The sequence below is a fragment of the Artemia sp. Qi Xiang Cuo genome, chromosome 13 (assembly GCF_049724085.1).
Source record: "Artemia sp. Qi Xiang Cuo chromosome 13, ASM4972408v1, whole genome shotgun sequence".
In the NCBI taxonomy this organism is placed as follows: Eukaryota; Metazoa; Arthropoda; class Branchiopoda; order Anostraca; family Artemiidae; genus Artemia; species Artemia sp. Qi Xiang Cuo.
In genome coordinates, this window is record NC_142806.1 from 47,101,942 (window position 1) to 47,116,092 (window position 14,151).

The 14,151-nt window shown below is 37.3% G+C and overlaps 1 protein-coding gene across 2 annotated transcripts in view; it reads right to left on the reverse strand.

Moving 5' to 3' along the window:
* LOC148945342 (synaptotagmin-15-like) overlaps positions 1 to 14,151 on the reverse strand; it is a 245,133-nt gene that overhangs the window by 226,060 nt on the left and 4,922 nt on the right. For both annotated transcript variants that reach the window (XM_089099169.1, XM_089099170.1), the window contains exon 2: positions 11,228 to 11,613. In XM_089099169.1, coding sequence (XP_088955295.1) covers positions 11,228 to 11,613 — 386 coding nt within the window. The remainder of the gene's footprint in view (positions 1 to 11,227; positions 11,614 to 14,151) is intronic.

Here is a 14,151-nt window from a genome sequence, read left to right on the forward strand (position 1 = left end):
ATAAGACTCTATGGTAAAACTATAAAATATTAAATAAAACTAAACTAAACTAGAACTCTAAATAAAACTATAATCTAAGAATATAATCTAAAAACTATAAACTCTTAACTAAAACTAAACTAAAATAGAACTATATCAAACACTCTAAGCTAAGACTCTAAGCTAAAAAACTCTAAACTCTTAACTAAAAGTAAACTAAACTAAAACTCTAAGCTAAAACTCAAAGCTAAAACTCTAATCAAACCTGAAAGTGTGTTCCCTGACATGCTGGATCTGAAAGTGTAATTTCAGAGAAATTCTTTAACCTTTTAGGGCTAACTTGGGATGAGCATTTAGGGTTCTCCAACATGCTGAACCTGAAAGTCCTACATGTCGAACCTGAAAGTGTGTTCCCTGACCTGCTGGATCTGAAAGTGTAATTTCAGAGAAATTCTTTAACCTTTTAGGACTACCTTGGGATGAGCATTTAGGGTTCTCCAACATGTTGAACCTGAAAGTCCTACATGTCAAACCTGAAAATGTGTTCCCTGACATGCCGAATCTGAAAGTGTAATTTCAGAGAAATTCTTTAACCATTTAGGGTTAACTTGGAATGAGCATTTAGGGTTCTCCAACATGCTGAACCTGAAAGTCTGTTCCCTGACATTTTGGATCTGAAAGTGTGATTTCAGAGAAATTCTTTAATCTTTTAGGGTTAACTTGTCTTTTTAGGGAAAATTGTTTACAAGTCAGGTTGGCCGAGTGGTTAAGGCGCTAGACTTAAGATCTGGTCCCCATACAGGGTCTTGGGCTCGAACCCCACACCTGACAATTTTTTATGTCCTTTTTTTTCTTGCATCATGTCTCGTGATTTCACTAAAAAATTTCTGCAAAATTATTTATACAGAACTTAAATTGTTAGGGCTTTAATAGATTAAAAAAAAAAACTAGTTTTTTTTAAACTGAAAGTAAGGAGTGACGATGGCTCGGAGAGCTCTTTGGGGCCCAGGGGCACTTGGGGGCCCTTTGGGAGTCCGAGGGGGGCCGGAGGGGAGGGGTCGGGGTCCTACCTAACCTAACCTGAAAGTGTGATTACAGAGAAATTCTTTAACCATTTAGGGTTAACTTACCTTTTTTAGGGATGAGCATTTAGGGTTTATCCTACATGCTGAACCTGAAAGTTTGTTCCCTGACATGTTGAATCTGAAAGTGTAATTTCAGAGAAATCCTTTAACCTTTTAGGGTTAACTTACCTTTTTAGGGGTGACTATTTAGGGTTCTCCAACATGCTGAACTTGAAAGTGTGTTCCCTGGCATGTTGAATCTGAAAGTAAAATTTTCATGGTGATGGACTATTCTAAAGAAAAAAAACGGTCCAGGTTTAAGATATTTATTGCTTCAACATATTTAAAAACATTTGAAAAATACATAATGACATATTTAAAAAAAAAGAAGCTTAATCCATTTGATATGAGGAAGAGCAAGTTTAGGTCTTTGGATATCTGATGCATTTTTCCATGTCAGGTATCTTTTCCGGTATCCATTGAGCGAAATATCTAACTTCATCTTCTGGGTCATGGACTGAATGCAGGTATTTCTCACATTTGAAGTCTTCTAAATTGAATAATGCTATGTTTTTATCACATTTTCTAGTAAGAGTTTATCAGTTGGCACGTTTCCCTTAACATAAACAGCTTGCACACCGAAAAAACTGCATATTTCCTGAATTTCCTCTTGTACATGTTTTATTTCATAGCCATTTTCATTATGTGGTCGTATGGTTTTAACGTAAAAGCCATTTTGATTTATACAATTTAGTGTTGGACTCCATCTGTTTTTCTCGTAATTATACATATTGTATCTGATTTTCCGTTTATGGCTATGAATTTCACGTCGTTGATTGTCTAGGAGTAAGAAAGCTGCTTCGAAAATAATGCCAGTTGAGGAATATTTCAGACCAATATATTATTTGTCAATCACACCAAACATTATTATACATGAAAAATAGTGCTTAATTAAATAAATATGTAATGTTTCTGAAACTCTAACATATACAGCTCACTTTCATAGGATAAACTGAGAAGGAGGGAGTGTGTTCGAAGTTCCCAACTTGAAAACTGTGAAAATGATGGGCAAATAAGTAACGTTTTACATTTCAGCACCCCACCCCTCTGAGTAAATATTTGGAGGGGTCAATTTTCTGAGGAATAACTCGAAGCATTGTTATACGAACATTCAGTTTGAATACGTAAAAAGGGGTTGAAGCAGGGTGTAGTAGCTTCTATCACATTTAGAAGGGCCATGGATCAATCACCTTGTGGAAATTTACCGTAAGTAAAGAGAAATCTTTGTCGAAAGCAACCTAAACTCTGAAAATCATAGTTTGATTATAATAAATTCAACTTTTCACAGAAATAACTCAAAGCATTATTATACGAACGTTCAGTTTGAATAATATTAGCATATGAAAAATTGGTACAATTTGTGAAATTGGATATAGGTTTAATAGTGATGGAAATTATGTATTGAAATTCAACGTGTGAAATTCAGGCTAAAGTCACAATCTACAAAATGCAAATATTCTAATTTTTCCTACGAATTTCGAAGCACTTATACAGTTACTTATTCTGTACATAAGTAACTTTAATATATAAAGTCATGTTTGATGGGCGGTAACTCCCCCAAGCAAAAGCTAAAATTTGCGAGATATATACTAAACTCAGAAATCAATTGCTATTCAATTTACGCATAGCTTTTATTTCATAGAATAAAAAAATTATTACCCTCTAATAAAAGTTCAAATAAGGGATAATTCCAACTTTTTTACAGAAGGAAAATTAGTAACCCCATCCCCCCACTAACCATAATCACTTGTCTAGAAAAGCATTTATCTCATTTCAGTAAAGCACAACGTAAAAAAATTTCGTGAAATATACTAGTCGCATCCTTTTTTGAATCTGAGAAAGATGAATTAAGGCTCACTGAGCCGTTCAAAAATTCAGCCTATAAAAGTCGGCCGAGTTTGTTTCTAAGCTGTTTGAAGAATTTCTTATTTTTAGGCGTTTCTGTTCTTTTCTGGTTTTAATCTGCATTGAGCATGCCTCGTTTGATGCATTTAAAGTATTAGCGGTATTTTTTAATCTTTCCTTATCCTTTTTCGGTAGCTGGTATTTACCCCCCACCCCCAGAAAAAACAGCCCGAGGAAAATAATCCCCACGGAAAATATCCCGGAGAAAAGACATGGAAAAATACCCCCGCCCCCCGCCCCCAAAAGATATCATCTCATGCAGCAGATTGGTCTCCAATCTCTTTGAAAATAATCCGTTTCACTTCTCCAAAATTAGCATTGCATAGGACTACGCTCAATTATTGCAATTGTCTGAAAAATGTGTTTTTAATTTAACGGAGAAAAAGTTCCTTTGACTTGGCATTGCGTTCATAAACACATAGGAAAAGGGGAGACAAAACTCATTATGTCAAACCAGAGCGGCATATTGCATTAAGAATTGGCAGAAGTCAGTGGACACTTTAAAATCACAGTAAAGAAAAGCTATAATTTATCGAAAAGATAATTATTTCTATTTGCGAGAATTTTGATTGTAAAAAACAATGGGGGATGGGGTTAGGTTTTGAGGGTAAAAAGAACAAATTTTATGTTTTCTAGCGAGTATAAAGATTGCATAGTGATGTTTGTATTAGAGTGGGAGGGGGGAGGGGATTTACCTGAATATACTGGAGGGTGACCAAGGAAAATAATTTTATTTTGAAAATAAAAAATTTACTAAAACAGAACTTACATGGTAAATTGAGGTTGCCAATGCTTCTAATTCATCAATAGTATCCATTCTAGTTGTTTGAACTGCGTCAAAATATTTTGTGATAATTTAATCACATTGCATGCCCGTTATATACGAAATCTGTATATGTATCCGATCCGACTCGCTGATTGGCTGAGAAGGAAACACGTGATCTAACTGTTTCCAGGATTCCTGGACGGCATAACATTCGCCTCGAGCGTGCACTTGGCCAAAACAACAACAACAACAGCAAATAAATCGACATGTTGGAAATTTAGGTCATTGACCCCATTAACCACGTGTTCTCCCTAGGGACTCTATGCCCATATTAGGAGTCCCGTCACGTGACTCCGGTACCCCAGTTGTTAGACTCAATAATCCAGAAAACATCCATCAAAGTGAGAAAGTTCCTGTTTTTTCATTCTCACTGACAAAAACCATAAAACAGACATAAATTGATGTTGACATCCATGAAAAACATCAAATATGGTTTTTTTTATGACAAATAACGGACAATGCATGTCCGTTATATACGAAATCTCAAGGGTGAATTGTTATGTAAGCAAGCCCTCTGATTGGCTGAGAAGGAAACACGTGATCTAACTGTTTCCAGGATTCTGTTAGGTGGCATAACATTCGCCCCGAGCATGTACATGTCAAAAACAACAACAACATCAAATAAATTGACATGTTGGAAATTTAGGTCATTGACTCCGGTACCCCAGTTGTTAGACTCAACGCATCCAGAACAGACATCCATTAAAGTGAGAAAGTTCCTGTTTTTTAATTCTCACAGACAAAAACCATAAGACAGACATAAATTACTGTTGACATCCGAGAAAAACATCATATAAATTGACCAACACACATAACCGTCCAAGAAAACATCCATAAAAGTGAGAAAATTCCTGTTTTTTCAAGTGAGAAAAATTCTGTTTTTTCATTCTCACTGAGAAAACCATAAACCACGTGGTTCGCGTCGGAGTCAATAAGGCCTTTCTACTTTTGATTTGGTTTAATTTTAAGAGCAGAAGTAGCCCCGAAAGTCTTAAAATAATACCCTCAGTCGTTCTTGGGATACTGCTGAGATGCCTTATTGGGAATTAGCATTAACACAGTGTATTTTGATTTAATCTTAAGGCAACATTTAGTTTTTAAACATAATGGGCAAATGGGAGGGTTGAAGTGGGAGGGGGATTAGTTGCCCTCCAACAATACCGCGACAACTCCTTCGATACGAAGTGCCCTGGTCTAAACAACAACAACAATAATAATAATTTGATTTCACTTCCGACTATTAAAAGGGCACTAGCCCTCTCAATTTTCAATTGAATGAGCCCCTTTTGAAGTTTTTACGACAACTCTATCAATAAAAACCTTATATGCCCCCAGGCTATAACTTACAACCTTTTCTCTGAGGACTCTGGTGGTTTTATCAAACCTCTACTACATAATTTCCAGAACTTTCAACTACGTTGAACAAAATGGCTATCTCTAAACTTTGGTTGAACGTTCTTGGGGAAATGGTGGGCGTGAGAGGGGGGGGGATTAATTACTCTCCATTTACTTTCGACGATTAAAAAGGGCAATTTAAATTTCCAATCAAAAGAGCCCTTTTTGAAATTTCCACAACAACTTTCTATATAAACCTTATATGCCCCCAGGGCAAAACTTAAAACCCTTGCACTGAGGTATCTGAGGGGGTTACCATCCTAAAAGACCTAATTTCCAAACTTTCAACAACGTTGAAAAAAATGGATATCTCAAAATTTTGATTGGGTGTGTTTGGAAAAATGGTGAGCGTGAGAGGGGCTTTAGTTGCTCTCCAATCACTTTCAACTATTAAAAAAGGCACTAACCCTTTCAATTTCCAATTGAATGAGCCCTGTCGAAGTTTCTACGACAACACTTTCAATAAAAAAATATATATGCCCCCAGGGCATAACTTACAACCCTTGCCCTGAGGGCTGTGGCGGGGAGGGGTTGTCATCCTTAAAGACCTAATTTCCAAAACTTTAACTACGTTGAATAAAATGTTTGTCTAAAAATTTTGATTGGATGTGTTTGGGGAAAAGGTGGGCGTGAGAGGGGGTCATTTTCGACTATTAAAAAGGGCACTAGCCCTTTTAATTTCCAATCGAATGAGCTCTTTTTCAAGTTTCTACGACAAATATTTCAATAAGAACCTTATATACCCCCGGGACATAACTTATAACCCTTGCCCTGAAGACTGTGGGAAGAGTGTCCTGCTGAAACGTACAATTTCCTGAACTTTGAACTGCGTGGAACGAAATGGCTATTTCAAAATTTTTATTGGATGTGTTTGGGGAAATGGTGGGCGTGGAAGGGGTGTTAGTTGCCTTCCAATCACTTTCGACTATTAAAGGGGGCACTAGCCATTTCATAATAACTTCGAAGCCCTTTCGAAGTTTCTACGACAACACTTTCAATAAAAACGATATATGCCGCCAGGGCATAACTTAAAACCCTTGCCCTAAGGGCTGTAGTGGGGAAGGGTTGTCATCCTTAAAGACCTAATTTCCAAAACTTTAACTACGTCGAATAAAATGGCTATCTAAAAATTCTGATTGGCTATAAAATGGCTATCTAAAAAGGGCTGTGGTGGGGAGGGGTTGTCATCCTTAAAGACCTAATTTAAAAAACTTTAACAACGTTGAATAAAATGGCTATCTAAAAATTCTGATTGGATGTGTTTGGGGAAAAGGTGGGCGTGAGAGGGGGGTTGGTTGTCCTCAAATCATTTTCGACGATTAAAAAGGGCACTAGCCCTTTTAATTTTCAATCGAATGAGCTCTTTTTCAAGTTTCTATGACAAAGATTTCAATAAAAACCTTATATACCTCCAGGGCATAACTTATAACCCTTGCCCTGAAGACTGTGGGAAGATTGTCCTGCTCAAAGGTATAATTTCCTAAACTTTGAACTGCGAAGAACGAAATGGCTATTTCAAAATTTTTATTGGATGTGTTTGGGGAAATGGTGGGCGTGGAAGGGGTGTTAGTTGCCTTCCAATCACTTTCGACTATTAAAAAGGGCACTAGCCATTTCATAATAACTTCGAAGCCCTTTCGAAGTTTCTACGACACAACTTTCAATAAAAACCATATATGCCCCCAGGGCATAACTTACAACCCTTACCCTGAGGGATTTGGTTGGGAGGGGTTGTCATCCTTAAAGAAGGGGTGTTAGTTGCCTTCCAATCACTTCTGACTATTAAAAAAAGCACTAGCCATTTCAATTTCCAATAAAATGAGCCCTTTTTGAAGTTTCTAGGACAACACGTTCTTTCATAACCTTAAAAGCCTCAGTGGAAAAACTTACAACCCTTGCCCTGAGGGCTGTGGGGGGGGGCTATCATCCTCAGGACCTTTTTTCAAGAACTTGAAACTATGTTGAATAAAATAGCTATCTCAAAATTTTGATTTGATGTGTTTGGGGAAAAGGTGGGCGTGAGAGGGGGGTTAGTTGCCCTCCAATCACTTTAAACTATAAAAAAGAGCACTAGCCCTTTGAATTTCCAATCGAACGAGCCGTTTTTAAAGATTCTACGACAACGCTTTCTATAAATACCTTACATGCCCCCAGGGCGTAACTTACAACCCTTACCCTGAAGGCTGTGGGGGAGTGTCCTCCTCAAAATATAATTTCTATCTGGAAATCAACTACGCTCAAAAAAATGACTTATCGCAAAATTTTGATTGGATGTGTTTCGGGAAATGGTGGGCGTGGAAGGGGTTTTAGTTGCCTTCCAATCACTTTCGACTATTAAAAAAGGAACTAACCATTTAAATTTCCAATCGAATGATCCCTTTCTGAAGTTTCTACGACAACACTTTCTATAAAAACCTTATATGCTCCCAGGGTATAACTTACAACCCTTGCCCTGAGGGCTGTTGGGGGTGGTTATCCTCGAAGACCTAATTTCCTGAATTTTTAACTACGTTGAACAAATTGGCTATCTCAAAATTTTGATTGGATATGTCTGGGGACAAGATGGGCGTGAGAGGGGGGTTAGTTGCCCTCCAATCACTTTCGACTATTAAAAAGGGCACTAGCTCTTCGAATTTCAAATCAAATGAGTCCTTTTTGAAGTTTCTACGACAAAGCTTTCTATAAAAACCTTATCTGCCCCCAGGACATAACCTAAAGCCCTTGCCCTGACGTTTGTGGGGGATTTTCCTCCTCAAAACAGAACTTCTATATTGAAATTAACTACGCTGAACAAAATGGCTATCTCAAGATTTTGATTGGATGTATTTGAGGAGCTGGTGGGCGTGGAAGGGGTGTTAGTTGCCTTCCAATCAATTTTAACCCTTAAAAAGGGCACTAGAACTCCCGATTTCCAATCGAATAAGCCCCCTTTGAAGTTTCTACGAACGACCCCTTCCATATAAAGTGCCTCTGGGGAAAACAAATAAATAATAAAACATTGGAGCCGCATGGCCTCTACTATAGGCAACAGTATAGCGTTGCCTCTGATAAAAAAGCTCTTTTCGGACTTCCTGGACAAATTTCTTCTGTGGGATCGGGTTCTAATTGTTCATATTTGTTAGAATCATTTAAAACTTCTCTGACTTTTTGTCGTAATCATCTGAATCTAATACAACAACGGTATTGCCTTTATCGGCTTTTGTAATAATTCTGGAATGATCTTTATGCAGTACGCGTAAGACTAAGTGTTCATTTTTACTACAAAAATTTAAATTTGGATCATTAACAGAAGGCGAATCCAACAAGGGTTTCAATTTAGTGTGCTGTAACCTCAGTAATCTCTCCAATCTCCGCACGAGAGTCATGAAATGCCCCCTCTGTGTTCGCAATAATTTCACTATAAGGTATTTTCGAACGGGCTATTATCCTTTCGACAGAACCTGATTTTGCTCTGTTTTAAGGGTCGCGGAGCTGAGATTTATCACTGCAGGACCAGGAGACAGTTTTGGGACAAAATGTGGATTATTAGAGAGTTTTTCCAATTTTAAACGGTTGAATTTCTCAGAAAGTCTTTGTCTAGAAATTTACAGCAATGGCCTTAATTTGATGAAAATCCGCATAAGAAAGCGTTCATTGCGTTTCTGGCTTTAGCCTGAAAATATCTTGATTTAACCGGTAGCGCCTGCTTTTGCAATCCTGAATTTTGGGTTCGTCTTAAAGATGATATTTTTTATTTGTGGGAGCATGGTGACGAGTCTCTGGGGTGTTTCCTTCACTTGTTCAACTCTTTGGATCCAAAACTTAAATTTACTCAGGAATCAGAGATAGAGAGGCGTCTTCTTTTTTTGGATGTTTGAGTGCACCGAAATGATACATTTTTCGAGTTGGTGTCTATAGAAAACCCACACATAGTGTCCGTTACTTAAATTATTCCTCTAATCATTCTCCTGCTATGAAAAGAGGAGTTGTCACTTCTCTAGTTGACAGAGTATTGCAAGTTTGTTCAACACGCTTTCTGGATTCAGAGCTCGACCACCTTAGAGATATTTTATTTGGGAAAGGTTATCCAATTAGTTTAATAAATTCTGTGATTGCAAAACGCATTACATGATTATCAGATAGTTACACAGAAAGCGTAAATCAAAGGGAAAATTTAATTTATCTCGGTCTCCCGTACGTTAAAGGGGTTTCAGATCACATTCCAAAAATCTAAGAAAAAATAACATTTACACTTACTATAGACCCAGAAAAACTATCAGTTTCCAAATTTATCATGGGCAGCGCAGTCGCACTTTTCTGTTTTGTTTTTTAATGAATTGTTTTTTTTTGTTGTTTTTTTTCCATACCAGGGCACTTCGTATCGAAGGAGCTGTCGTAAAAACTTCGTAAAAGGGTCATTCGTTTGGAAATTGGAGTGGCTAGTGCCCTTTTTAATAGTCGAAAGTGATTGGAGGATAACTAGCCCCCCTGCCCACGCCCATAATTCCCCCTAACACATCCAATCAAAATTTTCAGATAGCCATTTTGTCCAGCGTAGTTGATTTCCAGATAGAAATTATGTTTTTGAGGAGGAAACTCCACCACAGCCCTCAGGGCAAGGGTTTTAAGTTATGCCCCAGGGCATATAAGAACGATGTTGGCACAATGTATTATTTACTATTTTTTTTTTCCTTTAGAGCAGGGCATGGGCGTAGGTAGCATTAGGCAGCATATTGTCTAGGGGGGGGGGGTAGTCGATAGTGTGATGGAGTTTTATCAACTGCTTTTTCCAAACCATCTGCTTTTTCAGCCATATCTAATGTAAATTTGAAGGTCTAGGGGGGCAGCTGCCCCGCTGCCCCCCCCCCCTCCGTACGCCCATGGAGCAGGGCACTTCGGATCGAAGAAGTTGTCGTAAAAACTTCCAAAAGGGCTCATTCAATTGGAAATGGGATTGGCTTGTGCCCGTTTTAATAGTCGAAAGTGATTGGATAACTTAGCATAAACTTAGTTCTAACCCATCTATATTATAAAAATATACTGTTTCGAATCAGACACTTCTTTCGCTTACAGCCCCTCGTAACAAAACTTCTTTTACTTCCATTATATAGGCATTTTTAATAGACAGAAACATGGGCTTTCAGTTGGTGCCCCCCTTTCACCAATACAGGCTGATATCTTCATGGAAGACCTTGAAGAAAGCTATTTTGCAAAGGTTTTATCATTGTTTTTTTTCACATTCACATTGGCTTTCCGCGTTTTATTTTGATGGTTTTTCTTCGGCACTCTCATTTAATACATTTTTTCGTTTCGCACTGAAGAAGAGAGGCGTTTGTCCCCTCGAAATATTCCTTTTGTTGTGTTATGTCAGCATTTTCAATTGGCCTTTAAAAACATCATCTTTGCTCATTTTTCTTTCTTGTTATATCAGGACAATGTGATTTAAGGAATTATCATCTATATCTATATAATGAATATTTCTTCAGTTTTAAGGTTTTCGCTTTAAAAATTAAAATACCGGATTCTAATTTAAATTTGTAAGTTGCATAAGGTAATCTAAGTCTCTGATTTCATGTAATATAATCATTGCATAAATTTCGGTCAATTTGAAATCAGGTTTAGAATGGTTTAGATTCTCTGGCCCAGCAGAGAATCCTCCTGGGACAATGCTCAAAAGGTTACAAATGAATGAAAACGGAAAACGGAATAAAATAATAAATTTATAACAGAGAAATTACTCAGCTTTCTTTACTTTTGATTCTTTTGTTTGTGACCTTGAAGTGATCGTTAGGTATGTGTGGTGTGGAAAAGCTGTTATTATGAAGACCTAGATTTGCATAATGTCCCTTAATTGAGTTCAACATCCCTCTCAAAATTCCCTGGAAGTTCAAACTTAATCGTAGTCCTCGCAATCTTAGAAAGACATACGACTTAAGCCTGACAGCCAAAGATCTTTATTTTATATTAATATTTATTCAAGGCTCAAAAGAGAACAGTAATGGAAATACAATATTCTTACCTAGAATAGGTGATGCAGTATCCGCTCTATCAATTACCTCTTGCTGTTCCACGATTAATGCTGGAGATACCTGGGGACTTCTTGATCCTTTAAAAGATCTGTTAAAAATAGATGAAAATGGGGAATAGCTTGGCGAGGGACACGGAGAGGAGGGGGGTAAAGGTGAGCTTGGACAGGATGTATGAGGTATGGGAGATAATAGGGGTGATGATGAACGTCCGACAGGGAAGAGGAAAGCTGACGAGAAGCTTCTGTTCCTCTGCTGTGATGGGGATGAAGAGGCAGTACTACTTGGAGAAGAGTCCTGGTTTCCAGGGCGCCAGGAATTGCTTTTTTTCGAAGGAGTTGAAGGGCATGCTGGAACTGAAAACTCTATCTCCTTTGCCCTAAAAGAGAAGAATAAGCTTTTTAAGTTCAGCTGCGGTAAATTTGAGGGTGAAGTTACAATTAATAGATTTTACAGCAAAATAAAAAAACCTAGAAATTTACTATTGAATCCTATTTTATTTTTAGTATTGACCAGATATTTCTAGCGTATTTACCAATAATAAAGGTATCAGCAAAAGAAAATTAGTGTTTCAAAGGCTTCCTAAAAACGATGCAACTTTCTGCTTTTGGAAGTTCTATGAATCTTTAATTTGTTTTTCTCTAATCTATATTTTCTTTATTTTCTATTTTCAGAAAAGAGAATCAGGGACTCTTAAACCCACAAAAGAAATTGAATTTATCTATTGAATTTATGCTGTTCAAATAATCTGAAGCTCAGCACACTGTTTGTAAAAATCTGCGCTTGTCATGCTAAAAAAAAGAAGACACCATTTAGAGGGCGAAAGCAAAGAACCGAAAATGTATTCGCATTTTCTATGAAAACACTTTATAGGAACCAATCATTAGCAAGACTAATCATGTACTTTTTTTTTGAAATTCCAGTGTCAGAAACGACTGAAACTTAGCTTCCTATGGTTAGTAGGATAATCAGTAAGATATCGCTTTTCCACAAAAAAATCGAAACGGATCATGGTATACAAAATAATAAAAACAGAGAAAAAAAAAACACTGACGAAACGAAATTTAGAATAACCATTACAAAAGAAAAAAAGTCACAAAATAGCTTGCTGAAGAGGTACTCTTTAAGCCACAGACCAATCTGCACCGTCTCACCTACATTACTGGTGACAATATGGCAATTACTTCCTCACGATCTTTAACATGCAATCACTTCCACCATAATCTATCCCAAATAATTTCGCTCTTAATTCATACGAGCCAATACACTTATAGAAATTCGTGTTAAATCTTCTACATTACCACGCACTGGACACAAATGTGGACCATTCTATAGCTAAAGTTTTTTCAGATATTTTGTTCTTGACCCTAGTGGCACATCACTACAAAGTGACCATTACCAAGCACAAATCCACGTTAAATGTGTCCACCTCAAGAAAACTGCCTTCTCCAAAAGCTTCGTATATTTTACAACAAATCTGAAGTGATCCTGATAATCACGGATTCCTTCTACAATAAGCCCCCCCCCCAATTCCTGTAGAATTTCCTTTATACCTTAGCAATTGTCCAGTATGTTTACTCACTCCTTCTCCGTCATTCGTGTCGAGGACATTCCGTATTTATTTGATTAAAAAAGAAAGAATGTCTAATTTGGAGTGTCGATGGAATGTAATCTCTTTGGATACAAGCTCATTCTCCACACCAAACGAATCAGCAAATACAAATGTTCAAAAAAAAATTGTTCGCATTGAATAAAAAGTTTAAGACTTTTTCAGTGTGCCATGATAAAAAAAAAGATTGGTAAACACGGATTTAAGGGCTTTTGCGACTTCCAAATATAATCTGAGTCTAAAATTGCAGCATACTGCCGCATACGACTGCAGCAACATGCAGCATACGACTCATTGCAGCACCAGGCCACCTGAAGCCAATACAGTTGCTTCTCCATCTATGTGTAGGCTAAATATAGGCGCAACTAATACAGGTCCAATCGAATCAACGCTTCATTCTTATTCCCCTCCCAAGATGTTCCAATTTCCTCTAGATCTTTCCATAAACCTTCTTACCACCCCCATTTGGGGACGACCCGCTATTCGTTTGGCCCAAGATGGATCGCTAAAAAAAAAAAAAATTTGGCAATCTGTCATCCTTCATCCGTTGTAACGTATCCTAGCTATCTCAACCTTTCTCTCATTATAGCCCAAGAAAGTAGGATTGAACCACACTTTGTCAAACAGTTCGTGGTAACGAACTGTAAGTAAGGAGCGACCCGGCTCAATGGTAACCTAAACTCTAAAAAACGGGATTTTGATACCAATAGATACATCAAAAGATTCAGATTTTAATTTTGATTTCAAATATATAAGTTTCATCAAGTTTAGTCTTACCCATCAAAAGTTACGTGCCTGAGAAACTTTGGCTGATTTTCGAAAAAAGGGGGAAAGACCCCCTAAAAGTTAGAGAACCTTAATGAAAATCACACCATCATATTCAGCGTATCAGAGAGCCCTACCGTAGAGGTTTCAAGCTCCTATCTATAAAAATGTGGAATTTTACATTTTTTGCCAGAAGAAAGATCACGGATGCGTGTTTTTTTGTTTGTTTTTTTGTTTTTTGTTTTTTGTTTTTTTTTCCAGGGAGGATTGTTTCAATTCAGTAGTCCTATAATATTACGGTACGGCCCATTCAAACAGAAACTAAAATTTCTAGTGGTCTATTTGAGTGACCAAAAAATGGACGGCAATTAGGCCCCTTTCTATGCTCATTTTGTTCCCAGAGTTACCCGATCAAAATTTTGAGATAACCATTTTGTTCAGCATGGTCGAAAATATGATAAAAATGTCTTTTAGGATGACTTGATCCCACGGAGTCCCCAGGGGGAGGGCTGAAAGTTATGAACTTTACTCAATGTTAACATT